Source organism: Callorhinchus milii, unplaced genomic scaffold, assembly GCF_018977255.1.
Source record: "Callorhinchus milii isolate IMCB2004 unplaced genomic scaffold, IMCB_Cmil_1.0 Scaffold10, whole genome shotgun sequence".
Classification (NCBI taxonomy): domain Eukaryota; kingdom Metazoa; phylum Chordata; class Chondrichthyes; order Chimaeriformes; family Callorhinchidae; genus Callorhinchus; species Callorhinchus milii.
The window spans coordinates 7,728,186-7,755,607 of record NW_024704751.1 but is presented as its reverse complement, the minus strand read 5'-3'; the positions used below and the strand labels follow the sequence as shown (position 1 = coordinate 7,755,607).

At 44.9% G+C, this 27,422-nt stretch overlaps 1 protein-coding gene across 1 annotated transcript; it reads left to right on the top strand.

Moving 5' to 3' along the window:
• Positions 1-7,176: 7,176 nt before the first annotated feature.
• tbx4 (T-box transcription factor 4) lies at positions 7,177-21,755 on the top strand. Its single transcript, XM_042338726.1, has 9 exons — positions 7,177-7,329; positions 8,504-8,598; positions 12,600-12,719; positions 13,188-13,335; positions 13,799-13,951; positions 17,026-17,114; positions 17,287-17,289; positions 18,121-18,356; positions 20,869-21,755. Exons 1-9 carry the CDS (start codon positions 7,177-7,179, stop codon positions 21,468-21,470), a joined length of 1,599 nt encoding a protein of 532 aa, XP_042194660.1. The 3' UTR covers positions 21,471-21,755.
• Positions 21,756-27,422: the final 5,667 nt, after the last annotated feature.

Sequence of the window (27,422 nt, the reverse complement as noted above, 5' to 3'; positions counted from 1 at the left end):
ATTTACATGTAAAACAATTAATTTAAATGCAATGCCAACGACTGTATCAAAGAGTTCGTTCCCAGGTCTATTATTGAATCTCTTTATACTGTACCTATTTCAAAAACAAATTGAATGTTAAATGTTAAACCACACACCCGCACAGAAACAACACTGCTAAACCTGTTTTGCTCAGGATCACACTCGCTTTACAAGCAGCAATCTCGCTGTCTTCCCTTTAGTTCACAGCCTCACATCTGGGCGACCACATATTAGCTATTTTCTGCAGAATGCACCTTTCAATTATTGTGTCGGACATCCGCTGTTTTGCGCTTCTTTGCATGTGGTAAAATATGTACAAATTGCGCCAAATCGTTGGCACGTTTGACAGCAGAAGTCAAATGTGCCCATATATATATATATATATGTATATGTGTGTGTATGTAGAGATGCTGAGGTTTTGTGGTGTTTAGTTTACGGTCAGGAGCTAACAGCAAAGCACAACAAACTGCAGCTCACATCACAGCGGCTGAGATACGCTGGCCTTGTATTATTATTGTTATTATTATCTGAATATTGCATTTGAGTGTCTTAAAGAATCATATATATATATATATATATAGTTAGATTAACTGTTAACGATATTGATTGGCTTCATTCATGTCAGCCACATTGAATGTGAGCTGTGGGGTATGGATTCGCTCATTACTTTGTCACTTGTTCTTTCCATATTCTTCATCAGCCAAACCCAAAGAATAGTCGACCCGAATATCCAGGGGGACTGTCTCCCCGGGTTATTACCGTTAGAACCGTGTCTTTCTGTTGCTGAACACATTATATATTGAATCCAGAAACTCCCGTTTCTTTCGGAAGTTAATATGAGGCGCATCTCACAAAGTTTCGCGTCTGGGCCAAATCACACCCAAAACGGGTCTGTGCTCACACACACACAGCTCTGCTCTCACACACACAGCTCTGCTCTCTCTCTCTCACACACACACACACAGCTCTGCTCTCACACACACACACACACAGCAATGCTCTCTCTCACACACACACACAGCAATGCTCTCTCTCACACACACACACAGCAATGCTCTCTCACACACACACACAGCAATGCTCTCTCACACACACACACACACAGCAATGCTCTCACACACACAGACACAGCTCTGCTCACACACACATTTCTGTGCTCACACGCACACACACACACAGCTCTGCTCACACATACCCACAGCTGTGCTCACATACACTGTGCTCAGTGAGGGTTGTGTGGTGTATCTGTGTGTGTGTGTGGGGGGGGGGGGGGGTGGGGGGTGGGAGAGGGGGGCGGTGGTGGTCGTCGGTGAAGCCAGGAATCGCTCTCACTGACTGTGTGATTGAATAATTAAGCGCTGAGGTTCAGGCGGTGAACGATCAGTGGTGGAGTGCAAAACGCTTTTCAGTCCTGACAACTCGTTTCTCTTCCACAAGTGACCCACAGGGACACAACCGCTGACAATGACAGATAAAACGAGAGTTTCCGTAAAGTGATAAATTTGTTAAAAATCAAATTCTACGATGAATTCCGCAGGGGGGTGGGTTTTTTTTTGTAGCCTCCACCCCCACCCTCCCACCCCCTCCCTCCCACATACAGATACACAGTGATATAACAGGCTGTCAGACAGAATTTACAAACCCTGAGCTTTAGTTACGCGCTAAACAGCAAATCCGTCCTCAGAGAAGCAAATGTGAGTAAATATGATTAATGTCAGGAGCTCTGCTCTGCTCTGCACAGCTCAGCCCAGGGGGAATCTGAGCTGCATTTTACAGTGAGGCCAAGTAAAGTGGTCGCTAACGTGGGCATAGCGACGTTTCCCTTCTGTAATTATCCAGACCCTCAACACAACACATCTACACGGTGACCCCTCACACCACCCCAACAACTCCCCCTCTTCCCCCACCCCCCCACCCAAAAAAAAATAATCCGTGATAACTACCGTATCATCTTAAAACCAACCCCCACCCCCCTCCAAAAAAAAAATCAGCATTTTCGTTTAAAGCATTATTAGCCGTTGTCACGGTTATTCACGACTTTTTGTGTAACCTTTGTCGATATTCAATCGAAAAAAAAGAGGAAAGAAAATAGGTTTGAACCTCAAGATAAAGGTGGTGCGACCTCACCACAGCCTGCGTAAATCAGGACTTTTTTTTCCCTCCCCAGTTAATAAGAACCACGTTTCTTTTAGATAAATCTTTCATATTTTATTGATTCTGTTCAGGAGAGATACCCAGAATGGAAGGTAATATATGCACATATATATATACACACACATATATACACACACACACACATATATATACACACACACACACATATATATACACACACACACATATATACACACACACACACATATATATATATATATATATAGAGGAATCAGAGATTTACAATTCCCTTTGCATATTTAATCCTCTACCTCCCGTCTCTGGATAATGTCTGACTTCTTTATTTGCGCTGGTCTCGGCTTAAATCCGTACAGGAAACTCAAGGAAAGCTATGGAAGACAGCTCATTTTTATTGTTTTTTTTTGGGGGGGGGTCGGTGGTGGTGGGGGGGGTTGGGGTTGGGAGTAAAAGTAGGCAGTGGGAAGCCCGGAGGGAATTGATGCATTGGAAACAGGCGCGGATTTGCAGTTACAAAGCACGTTTGAAACTACCTGGGCATGTCTGCTCTCACACATTCCAGCAGTCAATCAGTGGTGCTGTAACAGGTCTCCCTTCCTTTGCAACTTGGCATAAAATAATCAGGAATTCGAAAAGCCGGCGCTCTCACTGATAGACGCAGTGTCTTCGTCTTCCTCTTCGACTGTGCTTGTCCTTGAGTGTATCCACTATTCCCTAAAACTCTAAATGTGGTCTAGTTTTTATCCAACTGTAACATAACATAATAATCCTCGCATTTGATATAGAGCCTTATCACGTCTTCGAGATGTCTCAAAGCGCTTCACAGAATGTAATAATAATAATAATAATAATAATCCTTGCATTTGATATAGCGCTTTTCACGTCGGGAGGACGTCCCAAAGCGCTTCACAGAATAGACTGTAAAGTGAATTGACTATATTTGTGGGCGAACGCGGCAGCCAATTGCGCACAGCAATGTCCCACAAACAGTCGTAGATTGAAAATGACCAATTTATTATTGTTTTATTTTATTATGTACTGTAAAATGTAGTGACTGCATATTCTGCGGGCGAAACACGGCAGCCAATTGCACACAGGAGTGTCCCATATTTGCCTACATTATACTCTGTCCTCTGCATGTAAAGCCTGGGTCTATTTACATTCTTTATGGACTTGCCCACCTGAGCTGTTGCTTTTAGAATTCTAAAACCTGAGCGTGAATCTGAATGCCACATCACTCTGTTCCACTTCTCTCTGGTTCCCACCATCCAGGGTGCCTTATTTGTCCTTGATCAAATAGTGACTATCTTCCGGGGGGGGGATGGAGGTGGGGGTTCTCCTTGGAGCTGAAGTGGCCCCACGGAGGATGTATTTGGTTCTGATATTCTGTTGCCAAGATTGCTCCCTTGGTGATGAAGGCATTGAAGAGGCTGCATTTTGTGTGAGATAGCGTCGGAAGTGGGTGATGTGGAGAAAGTGAAGGAGTGCAGTCTTGGGCAGATGGTGAAGGAAGGAAAAGCTGAGGATCAAACTAGACACTGAGGTTGCAGACAGGTTTGAGGAAGAGAAGAGCAAGAATCCATATTGATCTGCAGACATTTGGTGCAATGTTATCCTATGTGAAAAGCGCTAATTGGAAGTGCTTGAAGTTTGAAGCTATTACTTCCCTCCGTTCTCTTTTTCAATAGTGCCATGGGATCTTTAACATCCATCTGAACGGGCAGACGGGACCTTGGTCAACATCTCATCTGAAGGACGGCACCTCTGATAATGCAGCGCTCCCCCCCGCACTATAATGGAGTGACAGCCTAGACGATGTGAGTTCAAACTTCTGAAGTGGACTTGAATCCACAACTTTCTAAACCACTGATAGACACTGAGTTACTCTCTCACTGAGCGACTCACACTGAAAGTTACTTAGTCACTCTCACTGAAAGTTATCAGTCTCGTGTTGCTGTGTTCACCACATCTTAAACATCAATTGGTTTTTTTCATAGATAATCAGATCTGTACCACTGCTTGCTATTGCTGTGTCTTATTCTTACACCTGACTCCTGTCTATCACCAGACCAGAGAACTTGATTACCGAAGAGCTTGACCCCACCAATGTAGACAGGGGTCTTTAAACACAGAGAAGTGCCATTTCATTCCAACCTTGTCATAGTAATAATAATCCTTGCATTTGCTATCATGTCTTATCACATCTTCGAGACGTCTCAAAGTGCTTCACAGAATGTACTGTAAAGTGAATTGACTGTATTTTGTGGGCGATTCACGGCAGCCAATTGCGCACAGCAGTGACCCACAAACAGACATAGATTGAATGATCAAATTATTATTATTATTTTTTGAAGGAATTATTACCCCCGGAAAAGCGATCCACCAATTGACTAACAACCGGGTTCCTACTTACTGCTGGGTAAACAGAGACGTGTGGAGGAAGGAAACTTGCCCAGCGTTTCGCTCTGATGCGAGTCAAACTCAGGTCATTCACTTGCGAGGCGAGTGCTCTAACCACTGAGCTGCAGGACTCCAGGGATGATCCTAAATTGGAACAAATATCTGCCAAATAATCGGCAAAGGGCATAAACTAAATAATCTATCAAAGTGCTGCAGTCAATATAGAAACAATAACTTACATTTATTTTGACCTCAGAGCACTTGATATCATTTAGAAAATATTTTTCTCCCATCTCCAGTCCATAACTTATCTAATTTTGATTATTCAGGAGGTTGGTTAGTTGAAGTAACACCAAGGTAATGTTTTCCTGTATTTTAATGAATACTTTATTGAGTTATTGGTTAGGGGGTGCAATAGCATTAAACTTCCATTGATTGGGGAAAGAAAATAGTTTCAGACTTATTTTATCCCAATTTCTTTCTTAAATCAAGCCAATATTTAAGTTTTTTTTTAAACACATACGAAAGGGACTGAGATAAAGATCCTTAATAGCTGAGTGAGACTGTACAGAGAGTAATACTTTTGGGAGAGGCACGAGATATGGTTTATATCACAATTCTTAGCATTCATGAGCAAACTTCATCAATCCTGAGCTACAGCCAATGCATGAGGGGAATCAGACTGAGTTTATCCATGAGGGGCACATAAATCATACCCGACAGATCTTCAGAATTGATTATATCAGAAATTAAAAATTAATTTCTAGAGTCAAAATTGTGGCTTTAACAGCACACTGCACTATGTGCCTCCTCAGTGCACACTTTGTGGTTTGACTCTAGGTTAGTGGGGAGCATGTCTGCCATCAGACCATGGTAGGATAGGAGTTCAGGACACTGTTTGGAATATTCTTTTTCAATATATAAAAAGATAGTTTTAGCATTTAAGCTGTGCTGTGGTAACGTCTCATCCTTGGAGCATGTATCCAGGTGGGGAGAGTTACAGAGTGTTACAGAGTTACGTAGAGCATTACGCAGACTCACAACCCAACAGAAACTGGGAATGCCCCAAGTGTGAAAGACTCAACTTGTAAATACTGTATGACTTAGTTCTAATCAGTGACCCACAATAAAAATCAACACTTGCGACTGATGACCCTTGTATCTTCCAATCAATACCCTCGAGTCCCAATGTCCTGGGCTCAGCCACTCTTCCTGGTAGTCTATTCCTGTCATTAATTGCCCCCTGGGTAAAAAACAAACTTCCTGGTGTCCGTCCTGAAATTGCCCTTTACAGAATTAAACCCCTTGTTTTATTGTCTTGATGTGTCCAACAATATTGATCTGGCTTTACTTTTTCAATCCCATTTAAAATGTTGACTGCTTGAGGATACTGGTTAACCCAACATGGGGATTCTATTAAATGAATGTCCATTGGAGTTTTCACAAAGTGCTGGGCTAGGATCCAAACAATTGTTTGAGGAGATTTAGTATAACTTGTCCTTTCTGAGAACAACAGGAAGCAATGCTGTAGAGCTCAATGTAAGGCTGCTGTTCCCGAGACAAGTTAATGACTTGAGTTCTGGGATAGTTACGTGACTCATTACCAAGCCAGAGGAGTAAATACACAGATTTTATTGATGTTTATATAAAAGGAACATTCAGATGAGGAAAATCTTGAACTTGTTAAGATGAAGTGCTTAACTAGATGGTAGTCGTTGCTGCAGTTATTGTCCCCATATCTTAAAAGGTGCTGTTCCTGGGGGGGGAAAAAAAGGGCAAAAATGGCCATGGCCGATCACCAAACCTCTAATGGATGTGTGAGTCTGTGCCAGTGACCACAATAACAGTGACCAATAACACGAGGGGTATTTATGGAGGGGGTATTGATGTGTTACGAGCAAGTGGCAGAAGGTCAAATTGTGGCTTAGTATTGCTTTGGAAAGTGGGGTTGTTGAGGTTGTTTCTTCAATGGTTTAGACTCCGAGGTTAGAGGCAGCAACAACAACAACAACTTGCATTTATATAGCGCCCTTCACTCCAGATGGAGTCTCGGAACAGTTAGTCAAACAACCTAAAGGTCATCCACCCGATGACTGGCTTAGGAGAAGGTTAGTTAGAGAAGAAGCTGTCCCTGAGCTCTGGGCGGGGTTGGGGGGTGGGGGAGAAAGAAAAGTTGCAGTTCCCACAGCTGATCACCCTCTGGTGACACCTGATGAAAATGTTGTGTGGTTACACCTCAGGTCAGGACAGGTCTGCTCTGATCCTATCCCTCCTCTTTTCCCCCCGCGGTCAAATGATCTGTAAGCGATCAACCCCGAGAATGACTGTCCCCAATTTCTGGTAGAATTTCATCCCTGAGAGAATGGTGGAGTGATTTAGGAAAGTGAATCAGGACTGACTTTTGCTACCGGCAAGTCCTGTTTGCTTCAATTTGAAACAACAGCAGCGACCACTTGTGTTTATATAGCGCCTTTCACACGGGATAGCGTCCTGGAAAACATCCTGAAGTGTCCCGGCAGGTGACAGACAGATGCCCACCTGATGGCACGATTTAAAGGTGGTTGTTCGTGGTCCGTGCGCAGGGTGAGCGCTGATTCCTGCGCTTTTTGGTCCCTTTAGGAGATGCTGCAAGAGAAGAGTGTGACTGAGAACGACGAGAGCTTCCCAGCAGCTCAAGATGTCCACTCGGAGCACAGCGTACAGTCACCGAGCCACGGCGCCCCAGGAGCCAGCAGCCTGTCTCCAGGAAGCCCCCAGGGACACGACCCTGACCAGGTAAGACAACAACGATGACTTGCATTTATATAGCACCCTTCACTATATAAATTATTATTTATTATAATTATATTCACATGGGGTAGCGTCACGGAGCACTTAAGGACATCATGAGCTGTCGTTTCAGCCATGAGATCACAAACAGTGCGATGGAAAGCGGCCAACAATCACAAGGGAACAGCCTCGTCCTAGACATAATAACAATCCTCGCATTTGATACAGCGCCTTATCACTTCTTCCAGACGTCTCAAAGCGCTTCGCAGAATATACTGTAAAGTGAATTGACTGTATACTATAAGGGGGGGAGCTAGATGAAGACGGGAAGAGATATTAAGCAGATGCCTCAGGGGTCTGTACTTGGATCCCTTCCTGTTCGTTGTATATATTAATGACCTGGATTCGGAGGGAGACCCAGTGTAAGATAGTTGCATTTGCGGATGATACCAAGTAGGGGAGAATCTTTGGAGTGAAGAGTACGCAGCAAAGGTCCTACAGAGAGCGAGAGAGAGCTTGCAGAGGCAGGAAGTGAGGGAGAGAAAGACATAAACAGGAGATAGAGACTCATTCACAAAGTAAAGCTAGACTCGCTGCCAACAGCTTGCTGCTATAAAACCCACGTTCCCAGGTACAGCCTCCTCCTGACCTGGGCTGTGCCTTTTATTAGTGTATATATTATATATATAGAATATTTTATACATTATGTATATGTATATATATAGATTGCCTCTGCCACACACAAGAGTTTGTTCATCCTGTAGTGCTGTAGGTTAAATCCCGGTCATGTTGTCTGCTTGTTTGTACCTAAATAACCCTGACTGCTCCTGGGCTCACAGGTGACAGCTCAGGAAGCTGTCGAGTTGAGCGTTTGAACGTTACCTGCCTATAAAACACCTTGCTGCTTCTTTTTATATATATTTTTTTTACTATGTTCTCCTCTTTGCCTTCCTAATTTTCATTTTAACCATCTATCCCCATTTCCTCCTCCTCCGCCTCTTCGTCCCTCTCAACCATCATCACCCACATAAAGCCCACAACTTGCTACCTCAACCCCCTTCCCACCCATCTGCTGGTCACTCAGTTCCTCTGCCCCCTACTGGCAGTCGCAATCAGTGTAGGCGGTGCGGCTTATTTCTTGTTGCGGTGCCAGCCCTGAAACTTTGGTTCTGATTTTCAGAGCATCGAGAATATCAAAGTTTATCTGCACGAGAAGGAACTCTGGAAGAAATTTCACGAGGCGGGCACAGAGATGATTATTACCAAGGCTGGCAGGTAGGTTTGACACACACAGGGTTGTGGGGGGATGGGGGGGGGGGGGGGGAGAGTGACACTGTCCCCTTTTGTTAATGTATTCAGTACATCAGGTCATGTCATAAAGCAGGCGGGTGATTTCCCCCCCACCCCCACAGCCTTAACATCCTTCTTAAAGTGCCTAAAATTCATCGCAGGGCTCCAGTTATGGTTTAACCAATGATTTCTAGAAAGTTATTGCTTTGTGTTTGCACTTTTTGCCCCCTACGTATAAAACTCACAGCTCCTTCTACTTGTGCTACCATGTCTCCGGACATGTCTATCTGCACTCCCAAGTCCCTATGCCCCCTCCCTGTTTTTTTTTCCTACCAAAATGAGTCATTTCACATTTCACTTCATCAAACTTCATCTACCACTTATCTGCCCATTGTGCCTATCTATTTAAGCTCCCCTGCAGTCATTTGCAAATCCTCCTCACTATTCACCGAGGAGAGGAAGATGGTTGTGGTTTCAAGACCCAAATGTCACACAGTCAGGGTTGACACTAATGCAGTACTGAGGACTTTCTGGATTGTCAAAGGTGCTTTCCTTTGGATGAAATGTTTAAGTGACCTTCCATCCATATGTGTTCAGGCAGATGTTAAAGAATCCCACAGCACTATTCAAAAAGAGAAGGGAGTTTCTCTCTCCCGGTGTCCTGGCCAACAATCCCCCAAATCAAATTGGTTGCTCACTTCATGGCTGTTTGTGGGAATACTGTTGTGCCGCATTCACCTACAAGATGCACAGTCACTACACTTTGCAATGAATCCTGTGAAGCGCTTTGAGACGTCCTCCCGACATGAAAGGCGTTGTATCAGATGTGAGCCTGTTATTGTAACCCAGCAGCATGGCATGAAGGCCGGGTGCAAGCACAAGCCACTCCTGTCCGCAGTGCATTGAACAGCAGCTTTGGTGTTTGGGTCCTCGAGGCTCAGGTTGGCCTTGGATGTGGGGCTGGGGTCCCAGAATAACACGAAGCGTTTGTAGTGAAATGGACACAATCAGCTCAGTCAGGAGTCAAACTGAAGCGAAGACGCCTGAAAATAAGTCGGGATGGAAATACCAAGCGGTTGTGAGGGGTGAATACACAGAGCGGTCTGTACAGAGAGGAAATGGGAAAACAGGGTTTACTCTGTGCCGGAGTAAAGTTTGAAAACGTAAAGTATTTTGGGTCTCGGCCTAAGTGCAGATGGAAGTTGGTTTCTTTTCAGAGGAGAGCCATTGCACTGCGTATGTACACAGCCGGAATGAGCAATATCTTCTCGTTAAACCTTTAAAAGGACAGAGTATGTCTTTTTTTAATAATCCAGGAAACTAACAGTTCTTTTACACGCACCAATTAATCGGAGGAAATATTTCTATAAAAGCAACTCAGTCTTTTTAAATGCGGAAAAATAAAATGCCTTGGGCTTGCCTACAACACTCACAGATGCACTGGTTCCTGACAAACTGACCCTGGGATGTTTTGAATGTCAGTTAGTGTTTGTCTGCAAAACAGGGTAAGGCCTCTGGTTGGTCTGGCCTCAAAGGCTCGGTTCTCGCAGCTTCTCAGGGCTCTCTCACCAGCTCAACACTTCCCCTCAGCTGCTACCACGAGAGAGCCCAGTGCTGGGTGATTAACAGCCAATTACCTGGCCTGGCAGCCAGGCCCTGCCTCAACATGAGTTCCAGGAATGTTACAGGGATCAGGAGACCTGGAAACTGCTTGCAGCACTGGGTTTACAATACACTGCAACTCACATTAACACAGCGCCTTCACATCAGGAGGACATCTCAAACCCCAATTCATGTCAATTCCATAAATATTTATAGGAATGGAATGTGCGCTCTCTCCCTGGAGATGCATCCTGCTTGTCCAATTCCAGAGAGTGCTAGGTGCAGGTTGGCAAGAACCACAGTTTGGGGACCCCAGAGTGTGCGTTGGGATAACTGCTGGAATCTAACCAGCTAAAACCACATAACTTGCCATTGAGAGCACTGTCTGGCAGTCTTTTCCGTTGCTTATCCAGCTAGGATCATCCTACTCGTTAGAGTTTTGGCTTGCACGGTTAGCAGGAGTTGAGTGGGATAATTCCCCAGCCCCAAGCTTTCAAGTCCTCACGATGGGCTGGGCTGGGCTGTCATTGGCAGTTTCGACGGTTGCTCAATTAAAACAACTTTCTGGTGAAAGTTGGACTGTGTAGTGTGTTAGCGAGTCACAAACTCAATAACACACTAATATTACCAAATATTGGAAGATATCCTTATCTCAGGATTATGTGTGGATCAAGATAACTGTTTAATAACCGGACAGGGACAGATAGATCAGCCATTATCTTATAGAATGGCGGAACAGGCTTGAGGGGCTGAATGACCTCCACCTATTTCTAAGACACCAGTGTTAGGAATGTGGCTGTGAGTCCCAGTGAGCAGGTGTGGGATTCCCAGTTGCCCCAAATCAGTCGCTGATGGTAAGGGTTGTGACGGGAATGTTTGGACACTGGATTGTAGCTTTCAGAACTCATTAAGCAGCCGGTGAGTTGGAATGTTTGGCTCTCTAATGCTCCCTCTCTAGAGAGAGAGGCTGAGAACATGACAGTTACACTTTCCTGATACAAACAGGCAGAGTTCCGATATCGTTCCTATGTGGACATTTACCAGGCGGGCAGCGAGGGAGTCTAAGCCCGAGACCAGCCAGAGATTCTGCTCGCTTTACCACCAGCAGCCTACAGTGGACGCAAAAACAAACCAGTGGGCAGAGAACAGAAACAGCTGGTGTCATAGATTTGCTCTCGGCACAAGTGTAATTAAATAATTTTACACTTAAATAACATGCTGTGGAGTTAACACATTCCCTGCTTGTCCAAGGAGCATGATTAGTGAGGGTTAAAAAAAAAACACTCGACTCCCCAAGGTCAGTGATTCAAATGGGCAGAATAAGATGTTTGGAAATGCTCAGGTAACCAGGACAATGGGGTCAGAATGTGAGACACAGACACCAGGATAACCTCGACCGTCTGTGCCTTGGGTCATCCACCCGATGTGAAAGGTGCTGTGTAAATGTAAATTGTTGTCGTCATGTTGTTCGTCCTTCAAGAGTGAGCGAGTCGGTGCTCACCATCACTTGCACATTCACTGCCACACAATCCCCTGCTCACCATCGGCCTGTCAGAATTAACCCCAGTTTTAAAAAAAAGCACGAAAAGCACTTTTATTAATTGCATTCTCCGAATACAAGCCGAAAAATTCCAACTGCACCATATTCAGTTGAGAGGGCCCAGAGACTCTCAGCAGGTCAGACAGTTAAATCCCTGACTAGGATGTTAATAAAACACACAAAATGAAAACCAGAGATGGGGCATGGCAGGTAGATGGGCAGAGAAATCCCACAAAAGCTGAGAGCACTTCATTCTGCACAGCCTCCGCTACTTCAGTGTAACTGCGCTCCTTGAGTTCTGTGTGAACCCACTTAATAATGTCCAGAGATGTCAACAATATGAATCTCACATGCCTTTACTCCTTTTATTGCCATTAAAAAAGCACTTAAAATTTATAAGGCCAGGCTACTTCAGCTGCTAACTTTCAGGCATGTGGGCTGAATGGAGCAATAGATTAATTTCCAGAAGCTGATGTAATAAATGGCTGGGAAGGTCCATAGTCTCATTAGCTGTTGAGTTTCAGAACTGTGTCTTGCTGCTCTCCTCTCACACTCTCAGCGTGTGTCCTCTCAGAATTACTGTAAACTCCCTTCTCTCCTCACACACCCTCCCCACATGTCTGACAAGTTTTCCCGCTGCTGACTGAGGTGGATTGATCTTTGTTAGGTCAGGGGCAAAGGCCGGTAATTAGACTTGAGGTACAGATCAGCGCTGATCTTATTAGAGAGCCTGAATGGCCTACTCCTGTTTCTATGGATCCAGCTTAGACTCTCTGGGCTTTGGCTTGCAGGGTTAACAGAAAAATCTTCAGATTCTCCCACCCTCCCCTTGCTCTCTCTACAGGCGGATGTTCCCAAGTTACAAGGTGAAGGTGACGGGGATGAATCCCAAAACAAAGTACATTCTCCTGATTGACATTGTTCCTGCAGATGATCATCGTTATAAATTCTGCGACAATAAATGGTGAGTCTTTCACACACTCCCCTCGACAGGACACACCATACAGCGCACCCCACACCCCACACACCAGGCCACGGACAAGGGCAGGAAATATTGGTGAGAAATTCTTTGGGCGACTAATGCAAATTGAATTTGAATTGAAGACAAATCCGTCCTATGCATGAAATCTGACTGCAATTCAGCCGTCACTGGCGATTATCCTATTCACAAAAACGTTTAGCACAAAACGCACAGTCACTACACTTTACAGTATATCTTGCAAAGTGCTTTGAGACGCTTCGACGATGTGATAAGTTGCTGTACCAAATTGCAAGGATTATTATTGTTATTAATTATTTACACGCCGCTCCTGAATATTTGGATAGGCAGCTTGCATTTTGATTCCAATTTATCTCACACCCACCCCGATGCCTCCCGCTGCTCAGTGCTGTGTGGCTGGAGGTTTGTGTGACGCTGGCTCACTGTTTGCAGGATGGTGGCCGGCAAGGCCGAGCCGGCAATGCCAGGGCGGCTGTACGTGCACCCGGATTCGCCCGCCACAGGAGCGCACTGGATGCGACAACTTGTCTCCTTCCAGAAACTAAAACTCACCAACAATCACCTGGATCCCTTCGGACACGTGAGTGAGCCGTGGTCCCTGCCCCATTCCTGCCCTGACCCCGGCCCCAATACCCAGCCCCGCCCCTGCAACGCCGCTCCGGTCTCCGGCTCTGCCCCGCACCGCCCCCAAGTTCCGCCTCACCCCCGGATCCACCTCCGCCCCTCCCTTCCTGGTCCCCAGCTCTGCCCTACTCCGCCCCCACCCCCCCCCTGTTCCCACCCATGTCCCCACCCCTGCCCTGCCCAACACTGCCGCCCCCGCCAGCTCTGCATATCCCCAGGCACATCGCCTTGGAGCCATTTCTCTCCCCAACCCCCAGCCCCCACATCTAAAGAGACCCTCCCTGCTCTTATCAGAGTCACAACAAAAATTTACATTTACCTTTCATGTTGGGAGGATATCTCAGAACCTGGCAGCTAAGAGAGAGAAGGTGGCTGAAAGAAGTCAAAGATTGACTCTAATATCTTGTCTTCACCTACAGATCATTTTAAATTCAATGCACAAGTACCAGCCGAGACTGCATATCGTCAAAGCGGACGAAAACAACGCATTTGGTTCGAAAAACACTGCCTTTTCCACTCACGTTTTCACGGAGACTACTTTCATTTCCGTCACGTCGTACCAGAATCACAAGGTATGTTTTAGTCGCTTTCTAATTCCCACCTCCCGGCTACAGCCTGTCTTCACGTATCACGCAGTGAGCGAGTGTGTGTGTGATGTGTACGAGTGTACATGTGCGTCAGTGTTACGTGAGTGTGTGCACAAATGGGTACACGAATGTGTGTGTGTGTGTGAATGTTCTCTGTGTGTATCTGTATATGTATACGTGTGTGAAATCCACAGGTATAGGGTTAAGTTCCACATGTACGCAGATTACACCCAATTCCATCTCTCTGTCTCCACCCTCGACTCCAAGACCAATTGCCTGTCAGACATCAAGTCCAGGATGAGAGCTAACTTTCTCCAGTTGAATGTTGACAAGACAAAGGCTCTCCTGCTTGGTTCCCATCAACACCTTCCCACTTCAGGCGCTGACAGCATCAATCTACACAGATACACACTCCACCTCACGGAGCCAGTGCAGGACCTTAGTGTCTTGTTCAACTCCAAACTTTCCCTTAGACCACCATTCTGTGCTCTGATCCGTTCAGCTTTTCCCCACCTCCACAACATGATCCACCACTGCTGCTACCTCTCCTCTCAAGAAACCGAGACTCTCATTGATGCATTCATCACACCCAGAGCGGACTAAGTCAACCCTTTGCTTACCAGACTTCCCACAAGCTGTAGACCATCCAGATCTCTGCAGCTCGTGCTCTCTCCCTCACTAGGCTCTGTGAACCGATCATCCCCATCCTCGCCTGTCTTCACTGGTATTGATTTCCCCAGAGGGCTCGAGTTCAAGGTCCTCGTCCTAACTTTGAAATCTTTTCATGGTTTTGCTACACCCTATCTCTGTGACCGTCCAAAACCTTACCAAGAAACTACACACAGTCACTATGCTTTCCTTTCTTATTAATGTAGCGTTTTGGGGCCCATCTATTCTGGATACCTCTTAGTGACTGGATGTACTATTCCCATGGCGTGAATCGCTTCCTCCTCTCACAGTATCACAAGATAGACAGAATGAAGCAGAGGAAATGGAACTTATTGCTTTGGGAACAGATACCCACAGCTCAGTAAGGATTAAGTAACTTATAGGAGACAGTGCTCAGTGCTACCAGATGTGATGACAAGTTTGGATAATAAGACCTGTTTGAGGTGGTCAGGACAGATCCCTATCAACATTTGCCTCTGTTCAAAGCCATAGTTTACATTTTCCAGATGTTACTTTTCATTGCCTTCACCTGTTAAACTGATATCCAACAGAGCGCTGGACAGACAATGGATGAACGCACAGCTCATATTTTAGGGAGTAAAATATGTTATAAACGAACTCACAATAGGAACCAAAATGCCGAGAATCATTTGCTTCTGGGGTTGGTTATGTTGTGACTTTCTCTGATCAACGCTTGGAGCCCAGGATGGAGCTCCTTCAGGCTGGAGATTAAAATGCCCTCAGTGTTTGGTGGTCGCTCTGAAGATCAGATGCTGAATCCAGATGTGTTGAGAACATAGAAGGAACTTCATTCAATACAGACTCGATGTCAAATCAGGTGTTTTGACATTGAGGTGATTTACTTCAGTGTTTTGCTCAGTGTTTATCCTGGTAATTTTTCCTGGGGCTTTTAACCTGCGTTTACCTGGTGTATAATTTGGGTATTTACCCAGAGTTTAGTCAGTGTATGTACCTGGTGCTTTACACTCTGTTTTACTCAATGTTTATTCGGTGTTTTACTCTGTGCATTTACCAAATATTTATTTGATGCATTTACCCAGTGTTTTACTGTGTGATATCTAATCTTTACTCAGTGATTTTATCCACATTTGCCCCATGTTCATTCAGTGATTTTATCTGGTGTTTTCCATGTGTATTCACCTAATGTTTTACGCGGGGTTTTATACTGTGCATTTACCCAGTGTTTATTCTGTGTTTTTATCCCTTGTTTACTTGTTGTTTCACTTTGCGTTTACCCAATGTTTTTATTCTGTGTATTTTTCCAATTTTACCCAGTCAGTGTTTACTTTGTGCCTTCACCCTGTATTTATTGGGCGCCTTCGGTCTCCCTCCTACCCCTACACTCCACCCTTCCCAATCCCAACCCCCTGCTCGGCTCCTGATTGTCCAGCGCCTTGGGATGTCCTCCTGAAAGGCGCTATGTACATCACACAGAGTATACAGTTCAAGATGCTGGTCCTCACCTTCAAAATCCTCCATGGCCTTGCTCGCCCCTACCTCTGTGACCTCCTAACCCCCTACCATCCTGCTCGCTCCCTCTGCTCAGCGAGCTCCAGCCTGCTCCATGTCCCCTGCCTCACCCACCCCACCGTTGGCAGGCAGATCTTCTGCCACTCTGCCCCCATCCTCTGGAACTCTGCTCCGTAGTCCCCCTGCCTCGCCCCCTCCTTCAAGACCCTTCTGTTTGACCGTGCTTTTGATCACCCTCCTTCCACCCCATCCTCCATCCTCCCCAATCCCAACCCCTAGCACAGGTCCGACACACTGACTGTCCATCGCTTTGGGAAGTCCTCCCGACGTGGAAGGAACTATACAAATGTAATTTTGTTGTTGTTTATACAAATGTACTTTGTTGTTGTTATTCAGTGTGTTTACCCAATGTTTACTCTATATTTAAACACAATGGGTATTAGTTTACTCAGAATATTTACCTGGTATTTTACACTGTGTTTCTCTGCATAGTTACCTGTTTACTCTGTTTACACTGTGTCTACCCGGTGTATACTCTGTATATTTGCCTGGTATTTACTTGATGTTTACTCAGTGTTTTTCTGTGAAGAGCTTTGAGACCACCTTCCAACGTGACAATAATAAAAATCCTTGCATATATCAAATCAGATATCAGAAAGCAAATTGGGTGCTTCAGTGTGATTCCACAACAGTAACTTATGTTTAGCTAACACAGCACTAGAGAGCACTTGCCTGCACGCAAGGGAGTTTCGTTACCCTCACTAAACTGATGTTCACACACCAAGTAAAAACACTGAGTTGTTTGCTATGTTAGGTGTTTCTGTGTAGAACAGTCGAGAGTGATTTCTGTGAGAGATTTTATAATAAAGTAAATATTCTTACTGTACCTTGTGTCGCAGATCACCCAGCTGAAGATTGAAAATAATCCCTTTGCTAAAGGCTTCAGAGGAGGAGATGACAGTGACTTGCGAGTGTCCCGCTTACAGAGGTACGTTTGTCAGCAAACCACTGTTACAGACTGTGCGGCGTGGAAACAGTCCGTGCCAATGCTTATGCTCCACACAAGTCTCCACTCCCTCTATTCCCCTCTCCCGCATGCGAAGGTCTAGTTTCCTCTTGAATGCATCTACACTGTCTCATTCAACCACCGCTTCAAACAGCAAGTTCCACAATCTCACTACCATCTGCCTGAAGCAGTTCCTCCTAACTTCTCTTTTAGATCCTCTGGTCGCCAGTGTTGTATCAGTTCACAGGTAAAACAGGTGATTGTCATTAGAGGTAAATCATGTGGTCTAGCAAAGCCGATGGAAAACACCCGGAGGGTTGAAAGCTCAGCGAGGATTGAAAACGGGGAGAGAGGAGGCTGGAAATTGAGCATAACTGAGAGGTGTCACACAGCCACCATTTGTATAAAGTTGGTATTATTGCTGTATTTTGGTACTTTTTGCCCTGTGTACAAAACTCAGTACACCACCACTTGAGCTGCCACTTTGAGTTCTTAGGTACCTGCTTGAATAAATCCAGCTCTTCACTACGACCCATCCAAGGTGTTCATGATTGTCTGTATAAAGAGGTACTTCCTGGTTTCTCCTCCAACATTGCTCTCACATTGTTAATCAGAGGATATGTGGACAGATGAGGAACGAGAGTGAACCTGACCTCTATACAGCTGGAAGGAGGGGCGATGTCTGTGGAGGGAAGGAATCCAAATTTGAATCGCTTGAGGTTTGGTTGTATAACTTTAGGGATGAGGGAACATCTATTTAGAGCTTTCCTAGGGATTGAGTTAGGCAGAATACCACATGAGGGTGAGTTGGTTTTCCTGGGTCTGTGAAAGGAGGGAGCTTGGTGGAGCGATGGCCTCTTCTCATTCCAAGCTTCATGTCCTTAAATAATCTTTTATCAAACAGTGGTCTAATGTATCTCTAAAGCATCAATCTTTCCTCAGACCAGATATTCCACATGATTTGGAAACATTTGTTTTTTCTTTGCAGAGAATATCCAGTCATTTCAAAGAGCATCGTTCGCCAACGGCTTATCTCAAACCATGGCCAGTTGACGCCCAAGATGGAGTGCAGCACAGTTCACGGAACACAGATTCATCAGCACTATCCATACGAGAGCAACGGGCCACTACAACTAACCACGTCAGGCACACAGGACCTCACACTGACACCCTTCACAGCCCAGAGAGATTCAGGACTAATCTATCACTGTTTCAAACCAAGAGGTAACAACCTTTGACTAATAACAATGATCCTTGCATTTGATATAGAGCCTTATCACATTTACAAGACGTCTCAAAGCCCTTCACAGAATATGCTGTGAATTGACTGTATATTTTGTGGGTGAAACGGGGCAGCCAATTGTGCACAGCAGCGTCCCACAAGCAGTTATGGATTGAGTGACCAATTTATAATTATTTTTCTTAAGGATTTGTTACCCCATACTGAATATGATAATATCTGGTAATCCTTTCAGTCTTCACCTGAAATGTAACCGTGATGGCTACCATCCTCCATGGGCACCTGTCAATTGGTCACAGGCCGGTCCCACCACCCCACCCCCCCATTCCCGCAGTCAGAGCACTCTGTTGCTGAGAGGCAAGGGCTGGTTGGTGACCAGTCAAAGTGGCTATAAATAACAAAGTGAATCCGGCACAAAACCAGGATCTTTATATTTGGTCAGCGGCAGAAATAATCTGACATTGTGCACCTGGATAGGGCTCTCACCACTTCATAGCTGTTTGCTGGGCACTGCTGTATGCAAATTGGTTGCCAAATTTGTCCACAAAATACACAGTCACTACACCTTACAGTATATCCTGTGAAGCGCTTCAGGACATCCTCCTGACACAAAAGGGCACTGTACTAAATGTCGGCGATTTAAATATACTATTGTTATTATACCGAGGTGCCATCTGCGTGTTGAGGTGGATGTTTAAGATCCCATGGCATATTCGAAAGAGTCTCTCCCAGTGTCCTTGTCAACAATCCCTCCCCAAATAAAATTGGTTGTTCACTCCATGAGCCTGTTGAGTAAAAGGACAAGACTTTGCAGTCCAGGATAGTCTGAAGCTGGGCATGGAGGAGTTTGGTGAGCAGAGAATTGGTGTAGTGAAGCTTGGTCATTACGAGGGTGTCTGGAGGTGAGAATACAGCACCACAGGAGAGCTTTTGGCATCATAACTGGTGGCGTTCTATCGAAATACAAACATTCACAACCGATTTCACATTCAGTCCGTAGAGGATACCATCAGCGAGCTACACAAGTGTTTATCTAGCATATTATGTGTGATATTATTCTGCGTAAATTATTACACAGCGCACAAAATTGTTCACTGGAATACACACGGATGTGTGAGACTGTCTGGATTAGAAAGAGTTATTGTGCGAGTGACATTAATGGGAGTGTAATTTCCCATTACTGTGTGGAAGGTGGGAGGAAAGGGAATGATAAGGGAAATGAAAAGAGCTGTCAGATCTCGTCAGGGGAGTGGGGTCTGGAAGCTGGCTGTCAGCAATTAAGTTGGCTGAACTGATAAGCAGGTCTAATACTGATTGATGTTAAGAACCTTGGTCTTTGTAGCTGTACAGTAATGGTATTTTTATAACAAGAGCTGATACAATCCTTTCACTGCTCCTCAAGTTGCTGTTTCCACTTATACAACTCGATGGCGTACAATAAATAATCAAACCCAGCCCATCGCTCTCCTGAGTCAATGCGAACAAGTGTTGGGAGAGCACACAACTTGTTTTTTTAACATATGTTCAGCAAAGACAGAAGTGATCGGCACTTTTGATTCCGTATGGTGCCATGGAATCTTTAATATTCACCTGAACAGGCACAGACGGGATCTTAGCTTAACGTCTCACCTGCAGCATGGCATCTCTTCAATGTAGGACTTCCCCAGCACTGCACTGGAGTATCAGCTTAGCCTAGATGAGTTCCAAGTCCTGACGTGGAGATTGACATCACAACCTTCTGACTCAGAGGAGATATGCTATTGATTAAGCCAACTTGGCACAAAATGGTTTGCGATTGTGGATCACAATCAGTTGCAGGGATCAGTAAATCCAACTTTCCAAGTCGAGGAAGAAGCTCATCTGTGCTTCATATGAACAAATAGAAGCCACATTAACACATCAATGTTTGCCTCTGTGCGTGTACTTTAACCTGATGAAAACATGGCCAGTGAAACACTCTGTAACCGCAGGGGATTCACACCCACAAATCTCTAAGTCACTACACAGGGAGATAAAGCCATATTAAAAAAAAAGGTCAATGGGGTGTAGATACAGAGGGATAGAATATAACAAAGCCTTGGTTAGACCACATTTGGAGTATTGTGTCCAATTCTGGTCTCCACACCGTAACAAGGATAGAGTAGCAATGGAAAGAGTACAGCGTAGGTTTACAAGGATGAGACCAGGGCTGACAGGTTACTGCTCTCAACATAGACTGATTTTTTGGTTAGAGAGGAGACATTTAAAGGAGTGACCTAAAAGAAGTGTTTAAAACTATAAAATGGTTTGATAAGGCTGTTTCCACTGGTTGGGGGAGTCCGCAACCAAGGATTACAAATATAAGAGAAACTAGGGGGAATCTAAAAGAGGATTTAGGAGGAACTAATTCACGCAGAGGATAGCGAGACTGTGGACTCGCTGCCTGAAGCGGTAGTTGAATCAGATAGTGTAGTCGCATTCACAAGGAAGCAGCAATGACTCTCTTTTCCCTTTCAGAAGCCCACGGCCATCCTGAACTGCCCTGCAAACGCCCTTTCCTGGAAGCCCCCTCCTCCCTGGGAGATGAGCACTATTTCCGGCCCCCGCCCTACGAGCAGCAGGTGTTGAGCCCGCCGTACCGCAGCGAAGCCGACCTGAGGGACGCCTGTATGTTCTCGGGCCCGGGAGGCGAGGTGGGTGGAGCGACGGGGCACGAGGACCATCCCCAAGCCCTGGGCTGTAACATGTGGCCCCCCGTGCCCCCCTATGGCAGCTGTGGAGTCCAGACCATGGAGACGGTACCTTACCAGCATTTCTCGGCTCACTTCACCACCACGGCCATGATGCCACACCTGCCCGGGTTGCCCGCACAGAGCCCCCAGCCGCCTTGCGACCCTCAGTACAGCGGCTACTCCCCACCTCAGCACCAGGCCAGGAGCCGGGGGCCAGGGGGGGCCGCCTGCTCCCCCAGGGACAGGGTCCCTCTCCTGCCCCATGAGAGACACCCGTCAGCTCCTCACACCCAGAGCACTCGGGAGTTGCTCTTCTCACAGAGTCTATCGTTACCTGGCCAGTACCACTCCGGCCTGGGCACTGTGACAACCTGGACAGACAGCTGACTCAGACTGATACAAGCGAATCAGTGTGAATAGGAAGTGACTAGGGGGAAGGCTGGATTTTCACGGATGGGCACAGATACGTTTCACACACACACACACTCACACGCACACATACGGTTATTTCGTCCCCAGAGCCGGTTATTTTGCCCGCTTTTCAATATTTGTTTTGTTGCTCGACGAAGGCACTCAAAAAAACTCGATGGAAAATGTCCTGAGCTTTTGTCAAAGGGAACGAGTTAAAATCAACCGCAAAGAGGTCAGTTGGCGTAGCGGCAATCTCCAGTTTGTGAAGTTCTGTGACCACATTGGGAAATCTGAGCTTTTTTTCCAAACATTCTATAAGCCATGGACAATGCTATATATATTATATATATTATATATATATATATTAACAAATCAGTGTTTTTTGTACTTATATCCAGTATTGGAAACATATAAAGAACAATATCNTTTTTAATCACCTACATATGAACAATTGTTGACTGTGAATTCAGTGTGTGGAGTGAGGCATCCCATTGTGATCGCCTTTCCAGCAGCCTGCTCCATCCCCGTGATGCTGTGGCCAGGGTCCATCCAGGAAGGGTCCGAGGTGGCCTCCGAGACCCTCCTCACCATCCTCTCTTCCTTATGGGAAGCCCCCCATTGGAGCAGAGCGGCCCCCGGAGCAGGGGATGGTCTGGAAGGAACGTGCCAGTCAGAACGTCAGTCATGAACTGTCACAACATGCCTCACTGCAATTATTTTATTTAATCTTAATACTATTGAAGACAATTCCAGTTGCTGAATATGCCAAATATATATTTGCTTAATTACCCATGTTAGCTAGTCATGTTTATGTGCAAAATGAGACGCGACGAGAGTTTTTCTTTTAGTTTGAACGCGCAGTTTTGGGATAGGAGGTGAATTCGTTGCAAGTCTAGAGTGACGAATTGTTTACAGTCAAACAAACCTGTGTGAATCATGAATATAGTATTGATTTCCTGACACAGAGAGAACATAAAGTAGAGGAATACATTCTATATATGCATGGTAAATAAATCAAGTTGGCAAATGATTTGTGTTTCAGAAGGTATTAAATTCCTGTGAGAAAGCTCTTGGATATCCCTGAAATTCAAACAGTGAGAAACTCCTCCACATCCATCGTTTCTCCCCACCATACCTCTGCGATCTCCCAATCCAGCTGTTCCCTTTGCCCCAGCAAACACCGGCTTGTTTCATTCTCTCTCTTCTCACTCTCTTTCTTCCCCCCACCCCATCTGCCCCACCATCGCCATTTTGCCCCGACTCTCTGGAGCTCCATTCCCAAAGTCCCTCCGGCTCGCTCCCTCCCTTTCCTCCTTCAAGGTACGTCGAGACCTAACTCTTTGACTGCACTTACGGTCATCTTTTCCCCTCTCCACCCCACTTCCTACCCCCAGCTCGGGTGTCCAGCCAGCAGTGTTGAGCGCTTTGAGATGTCCTTCCAATGTGAAAAAGATGCTGTATAAATGTTATGTTTCTGGAAGGGAAACACAATAATATTGCTTAAGCAACCTGCGGACATTTCTCACATACAGCATCCAGCCCTCAGCAGTCAAAAGGTTGGACCACCCTGACCTAGAATGTGAGCTAAAAGTCCTGACGTGAGGCTTGAACCCACAACCTGCTGACTCTGAGGCGAGAGCACTACCAACTGAGCCAGACTGAGACCTTGCCCTCAAAATGCCCTCAAGATTACCAGAACGGACAGTGCATCCACTCAGTGAAACCTAAATCACAGTCGATGTGAAGCAAGTATCAACTAAAACGCTTAAAAGACAAAGATGAAAGTGCTTTTTACTAGTCTAGAGAGATTACTTACCTTGTCCTTCCTCTTTGATGGTGTCCTCAACATAAAATAGGTTTAGTACAGGTCATCAGATAGTTAAGAAAAATCACAGCGTCTTGTTATCATGACAGGATTTGTGTGAATTCTGCCTTCCGAACACGACGCACAAACTGTGTTCTTGGATGCTCTGTTTGATTCATTTCTTTAATGTTACATTAATCCTAATGTACGACTCAAACCAGCTAGGAGTGTCTCTGTTGCCTTGGACAACAGAAAAAAAGTCAGTTTCCTCCTTGGAGGCTTCCATCAAGAGTAAATGTAAATTGCATTGTATTGCCACTCATGTGGTTGTTTAGTCCTGTCAAAATTCATTTTAGACCCAATTTCCTTTAAATAGAAAAAGTACAGAGTCAAAATATGGCTGTACTCAGTAGATGGCACCAGCATTTTAATGTAATTTACACACAATGTCTGCACGGCACCTCTGTGGATTACACCTGGTGTCACATACAATTTTAAACATGCTTGAAACGCAAACTGCAAAAGTCCGAAGATAACCCTTATAAGATCGACGCTGATGCGTTCAAATTTGTCATTGTACACAATAAAGTGCATCTGAAAAGGAACATTACAGGAAAGAATTCTACTGTCCATATTAGGTAAATGGCTTTAGCGAAGGACTGAAAGGTGTTATGAACCCTGTGATTTTGTTACTCATTTTGTTTTTACGAGCTTGTTAGTTTACCACTTAGACTTAAAACATAGGCCATAAACAGCACCATCAGATGTCTGTTGCAGATATATTAAAAAAAACTGTAAGTGTTAACTAGTTTGGTGAAGGAATAACAGTAAAGGGTAATCTTTGGTGTCAGATTTCATTGCCTTCTTTGACGTCTGCCAGTGCGGTACCAGGGATATTGAGCAGTGGGCAATGCCAAACCGCTGCAGGAACCAACCAAACCTGGAGAAACAAGATAGAGCAATTAGCTATCACGGGAACTGACAGATTGGTTTATCTTGTGTGCAAATTAATGAAAACGACACGCCTGTAACTGTTAAAAAGGTAAAGACGAACTGTACACATAAATATGTTCAACAACAACATCTGCATTCACACAGCAAATGTCACGCTTGGAAGAACGTCTCAAAGTCCTTTACAAGGTAAGAATGGGAGCCCGAGCTGGACTGCACTTTGGGTCATCTTTTCGAATCTCACTTGGAACTCCAATAATGCACAACAACAACTTGCACTTATATAGTGCCCTCCACACAGGGCAGCGTCTCAGGGCGCTTATCAGTGGCGGAGCCTGACTCCGAGCCGGGGAGGAGGGGGGATGTGACTGTAAGCACGGTCAAAAAGGAAGATTTTCAGGCGGAACTTGAAAAAGAGAGAGGGGGCAAGGCAGAGGGATTGAGGGAGAATGTTCCACAGTTTTGGGGCGTAGTGGCTGAAATGTGAGATGACTCCAATGCAGTACTCGAATTGTTCTGTATTGTCAGGTGTCGTTCTTCGGATGAGAAGTTAAACCAAGACCCCATCTGCCTGTTCAGGTGGATTTCAAACATTCCAAGGCACCATTGGAAAAGAGAAGGGAGTTTTCCCTGGTATCCTGGCCAACAATCTCCCCAATAAAATTTGTTATTCACTTCATGGCTGTTTGTGGTACATTGTTGCTCGCGCAAATCGTTTGCCACATTCGGCCGCAAAACAGTCACTACACTTTACAGGTTATCCTGTTAAGCACTTTGGGAAAGTTCTCTCAACGTGAAAGGTGCAGTACCGAATGCGTGAATGATGATGATTATTATTATTAGCTTTGTCTTCTCAACTGAAGGACAATTTGTAGTGTCCAGCGAGTTACAATTTCAGAAAAAATATAGATTCGGAAATTGTTTGAGGCCCCAAATGGTCCAGGAAGGTTCGAGATCTGAACAGTTAACTTTCAGTAAAGTTAGCCTCAAACGCCGTCTTTCTTGTGGAGTCCTGCATTATGGGTCTTGATCTTTCACCTAAGTGCCTCAATTTTAAGATTTATAATTCTGCTAACGGGGTTTATCAGGTGTCAGCTTGTTTCAGTTGGTAGCACTCTTGCCCGTGGGTCAGAAGGTTGTGGGTTGAAACCTCGTCTTGGTTTTTGAGCTTGTAGATGAGGTTGATACTCCAGTGGAATGCTGGGGTGCTTTTGGATGATACTTTAAGATGAGGTCCCATCTGCTCGGGTGATTGTAAAGATCCCACAGCACTGATGGGTAAGGTAACGGAGTTTCTTTGAGTTTGCCTGTCTCCACACAAACTGGTCAATTCTCCTTCTGTGCTGTAATATTCTAAGGTTCTATTTGAACTTGGACCAGTTCAAAACCCAGTTATCAATTGGCTGTTAGCCGACCTGTGACTAACAGCTTCTGGGGATATAAATTTGAGGTCTAACAGACTCCAAGGTCACACCCTTGGCAATGGGAGTGCAGCTGAGTCGAAGCTCTTCAGTTCTTCAATGGCACGACTTCCAAGTCTGTGGGTTGTTACTCTCCCAACGTGTCTCCTGATAAACTAATAGCCATTATCATAATGGCTTCCAAGTGGTCCTAGCTGTTGGCTAAATTCCATCAATGTGTCCCAGATCCCTAGTTCCTTGGCTGCGGCAAATCTTCGCATGTGTTCTTCAGTTTGGGTCCACTTATTAGAATTCCCAGAGAACACTAGACCTGGCAAAACCAAACCGCCTGTGTGTTTCTCACTGGAATTGGAGAGTGTTAAACTGCTGAACACCACAAGGGGTTTGTAAATGTGTCAAGACATCTGGCTGACCAGAAAAACAGAGGAATTAATAAAGAATGAGATGGAAAAGAATGAAATTGGGACATGCAGAAATGTTGTGACGAAGCATTCATCTCTCTCTTGTGTAAATTTGGGAACAGAGGTGTTTAAAAGAACATAATGAAAGAACTGTTCAAACAGTAAGTTAATGTGAATACATTAGATTTGATATTGAGGTTTAAAACCTATCGGTTTCAATGGGATTCCTTTCAGGTTCTTTAACGAATACAGAAGTACATTGTGATGACTTGTGCGAAGATCACAAATCACCCATCTTTAGAACTCACTGAGATAGACTGTGGCACAGGCATTGCTACAACTTTCATATTTTATGGCAATGCATTTGGGATTTTCTTTTAGTTTGCTACTGGTTAACCTCTGCCTTTACAAATCGAGCTTGTTAGTGACACGCGAGCCATAAAACCCAGTAAGCAGAACAATTAGTAAAGGGTAATTAGCCCTTCGGGCCCACGGCTGATTAGCACCATGCGGGCAATAGATTCTGCTTTCGGAAACAACTTCGAACCTGCAACAAGGAGAAAATATTAAAATCTTAAATTTTCTCCAGACAATAATAAAAATAATAATCCTTGCATTTGATGTAGGGCCTTATCACGTCTTCGAGATGTCGTAAAGCACTTCATAGGATATACTGTAAAGTGTACCGAGTGCGTGTTTGGTGGGCGAAACGCGGCAGCCAAACACACCTTATCATGAACTTTAGATAACATATTTACGGTCATCTCCAAATGGAAAGTCCTGGCTCTTCAGAGGAGCCAATGGCCCCATGGATTGGGGGCAAAGCAGCAAAACACAGCCCCCACTTAATTCTTTCATTGTTATCACAATAAAAGAGAAGACGTTAAACCGTAAGGGATTCAAATGGGGTTGATAAAGTGAATGAGCAGAAGACAATGAACATATTAAATGGCTACTTCCTGGAGGTTTTTAACCAGGAACCTTGGCCCCAGAAAGCTGCAGAGACGGAATCAATAGAGATGTTTAAAAGAGACACAGATAGAACCTTGGGTGGTAGTAATAATAATACAATCCTTGCATTTGATACAGCGCCTTATCACATCTTCAAAACATCTCAAAGTGTTTCACAGAATGTATGGTAAAGGTTTTGAGGGGTGGGCACTAGGAATAAATATTTGCCAAGATCTAATAAACTCGTAAATAACAGGCTTAATGGGCTGAATGGCCTCCTCCTGTTCCTGTGTTCCTAAGAAAGAGCTCGTTCAGCAAGTGAAGCCTTCTCCGCAACACGTACAATCTATGTTAACCTGGATTTACCAGATTAATTTCATCTCATCAGGAAAGGTTAGAG

Excerpts from the sequence above, each read along its gene's own strand:
- tbx4 (XM_042338726.1), top strand. The coding sequence starts at position 7,177 with ATGCTGCAAGAGAAGAGTGTGACTGAGAACGACGAGAGCTTCCCAGCA. Across the intron at positions 7,330-8,503 it reads AGGGACACGACCCTGACCAG|AGCATCGAGAATATCAAAGT; the intron begins GTAAGACAACAA and ends TCTGATTTTCAG. Across the intron at positions 12,720-13,187 it reads AAATTCTGCGACAATAAATG|GATGGTGGCCGGCAAGGCCG; the intron begins GTGAGTCTTTCA and ends CACTGTTTGCAG.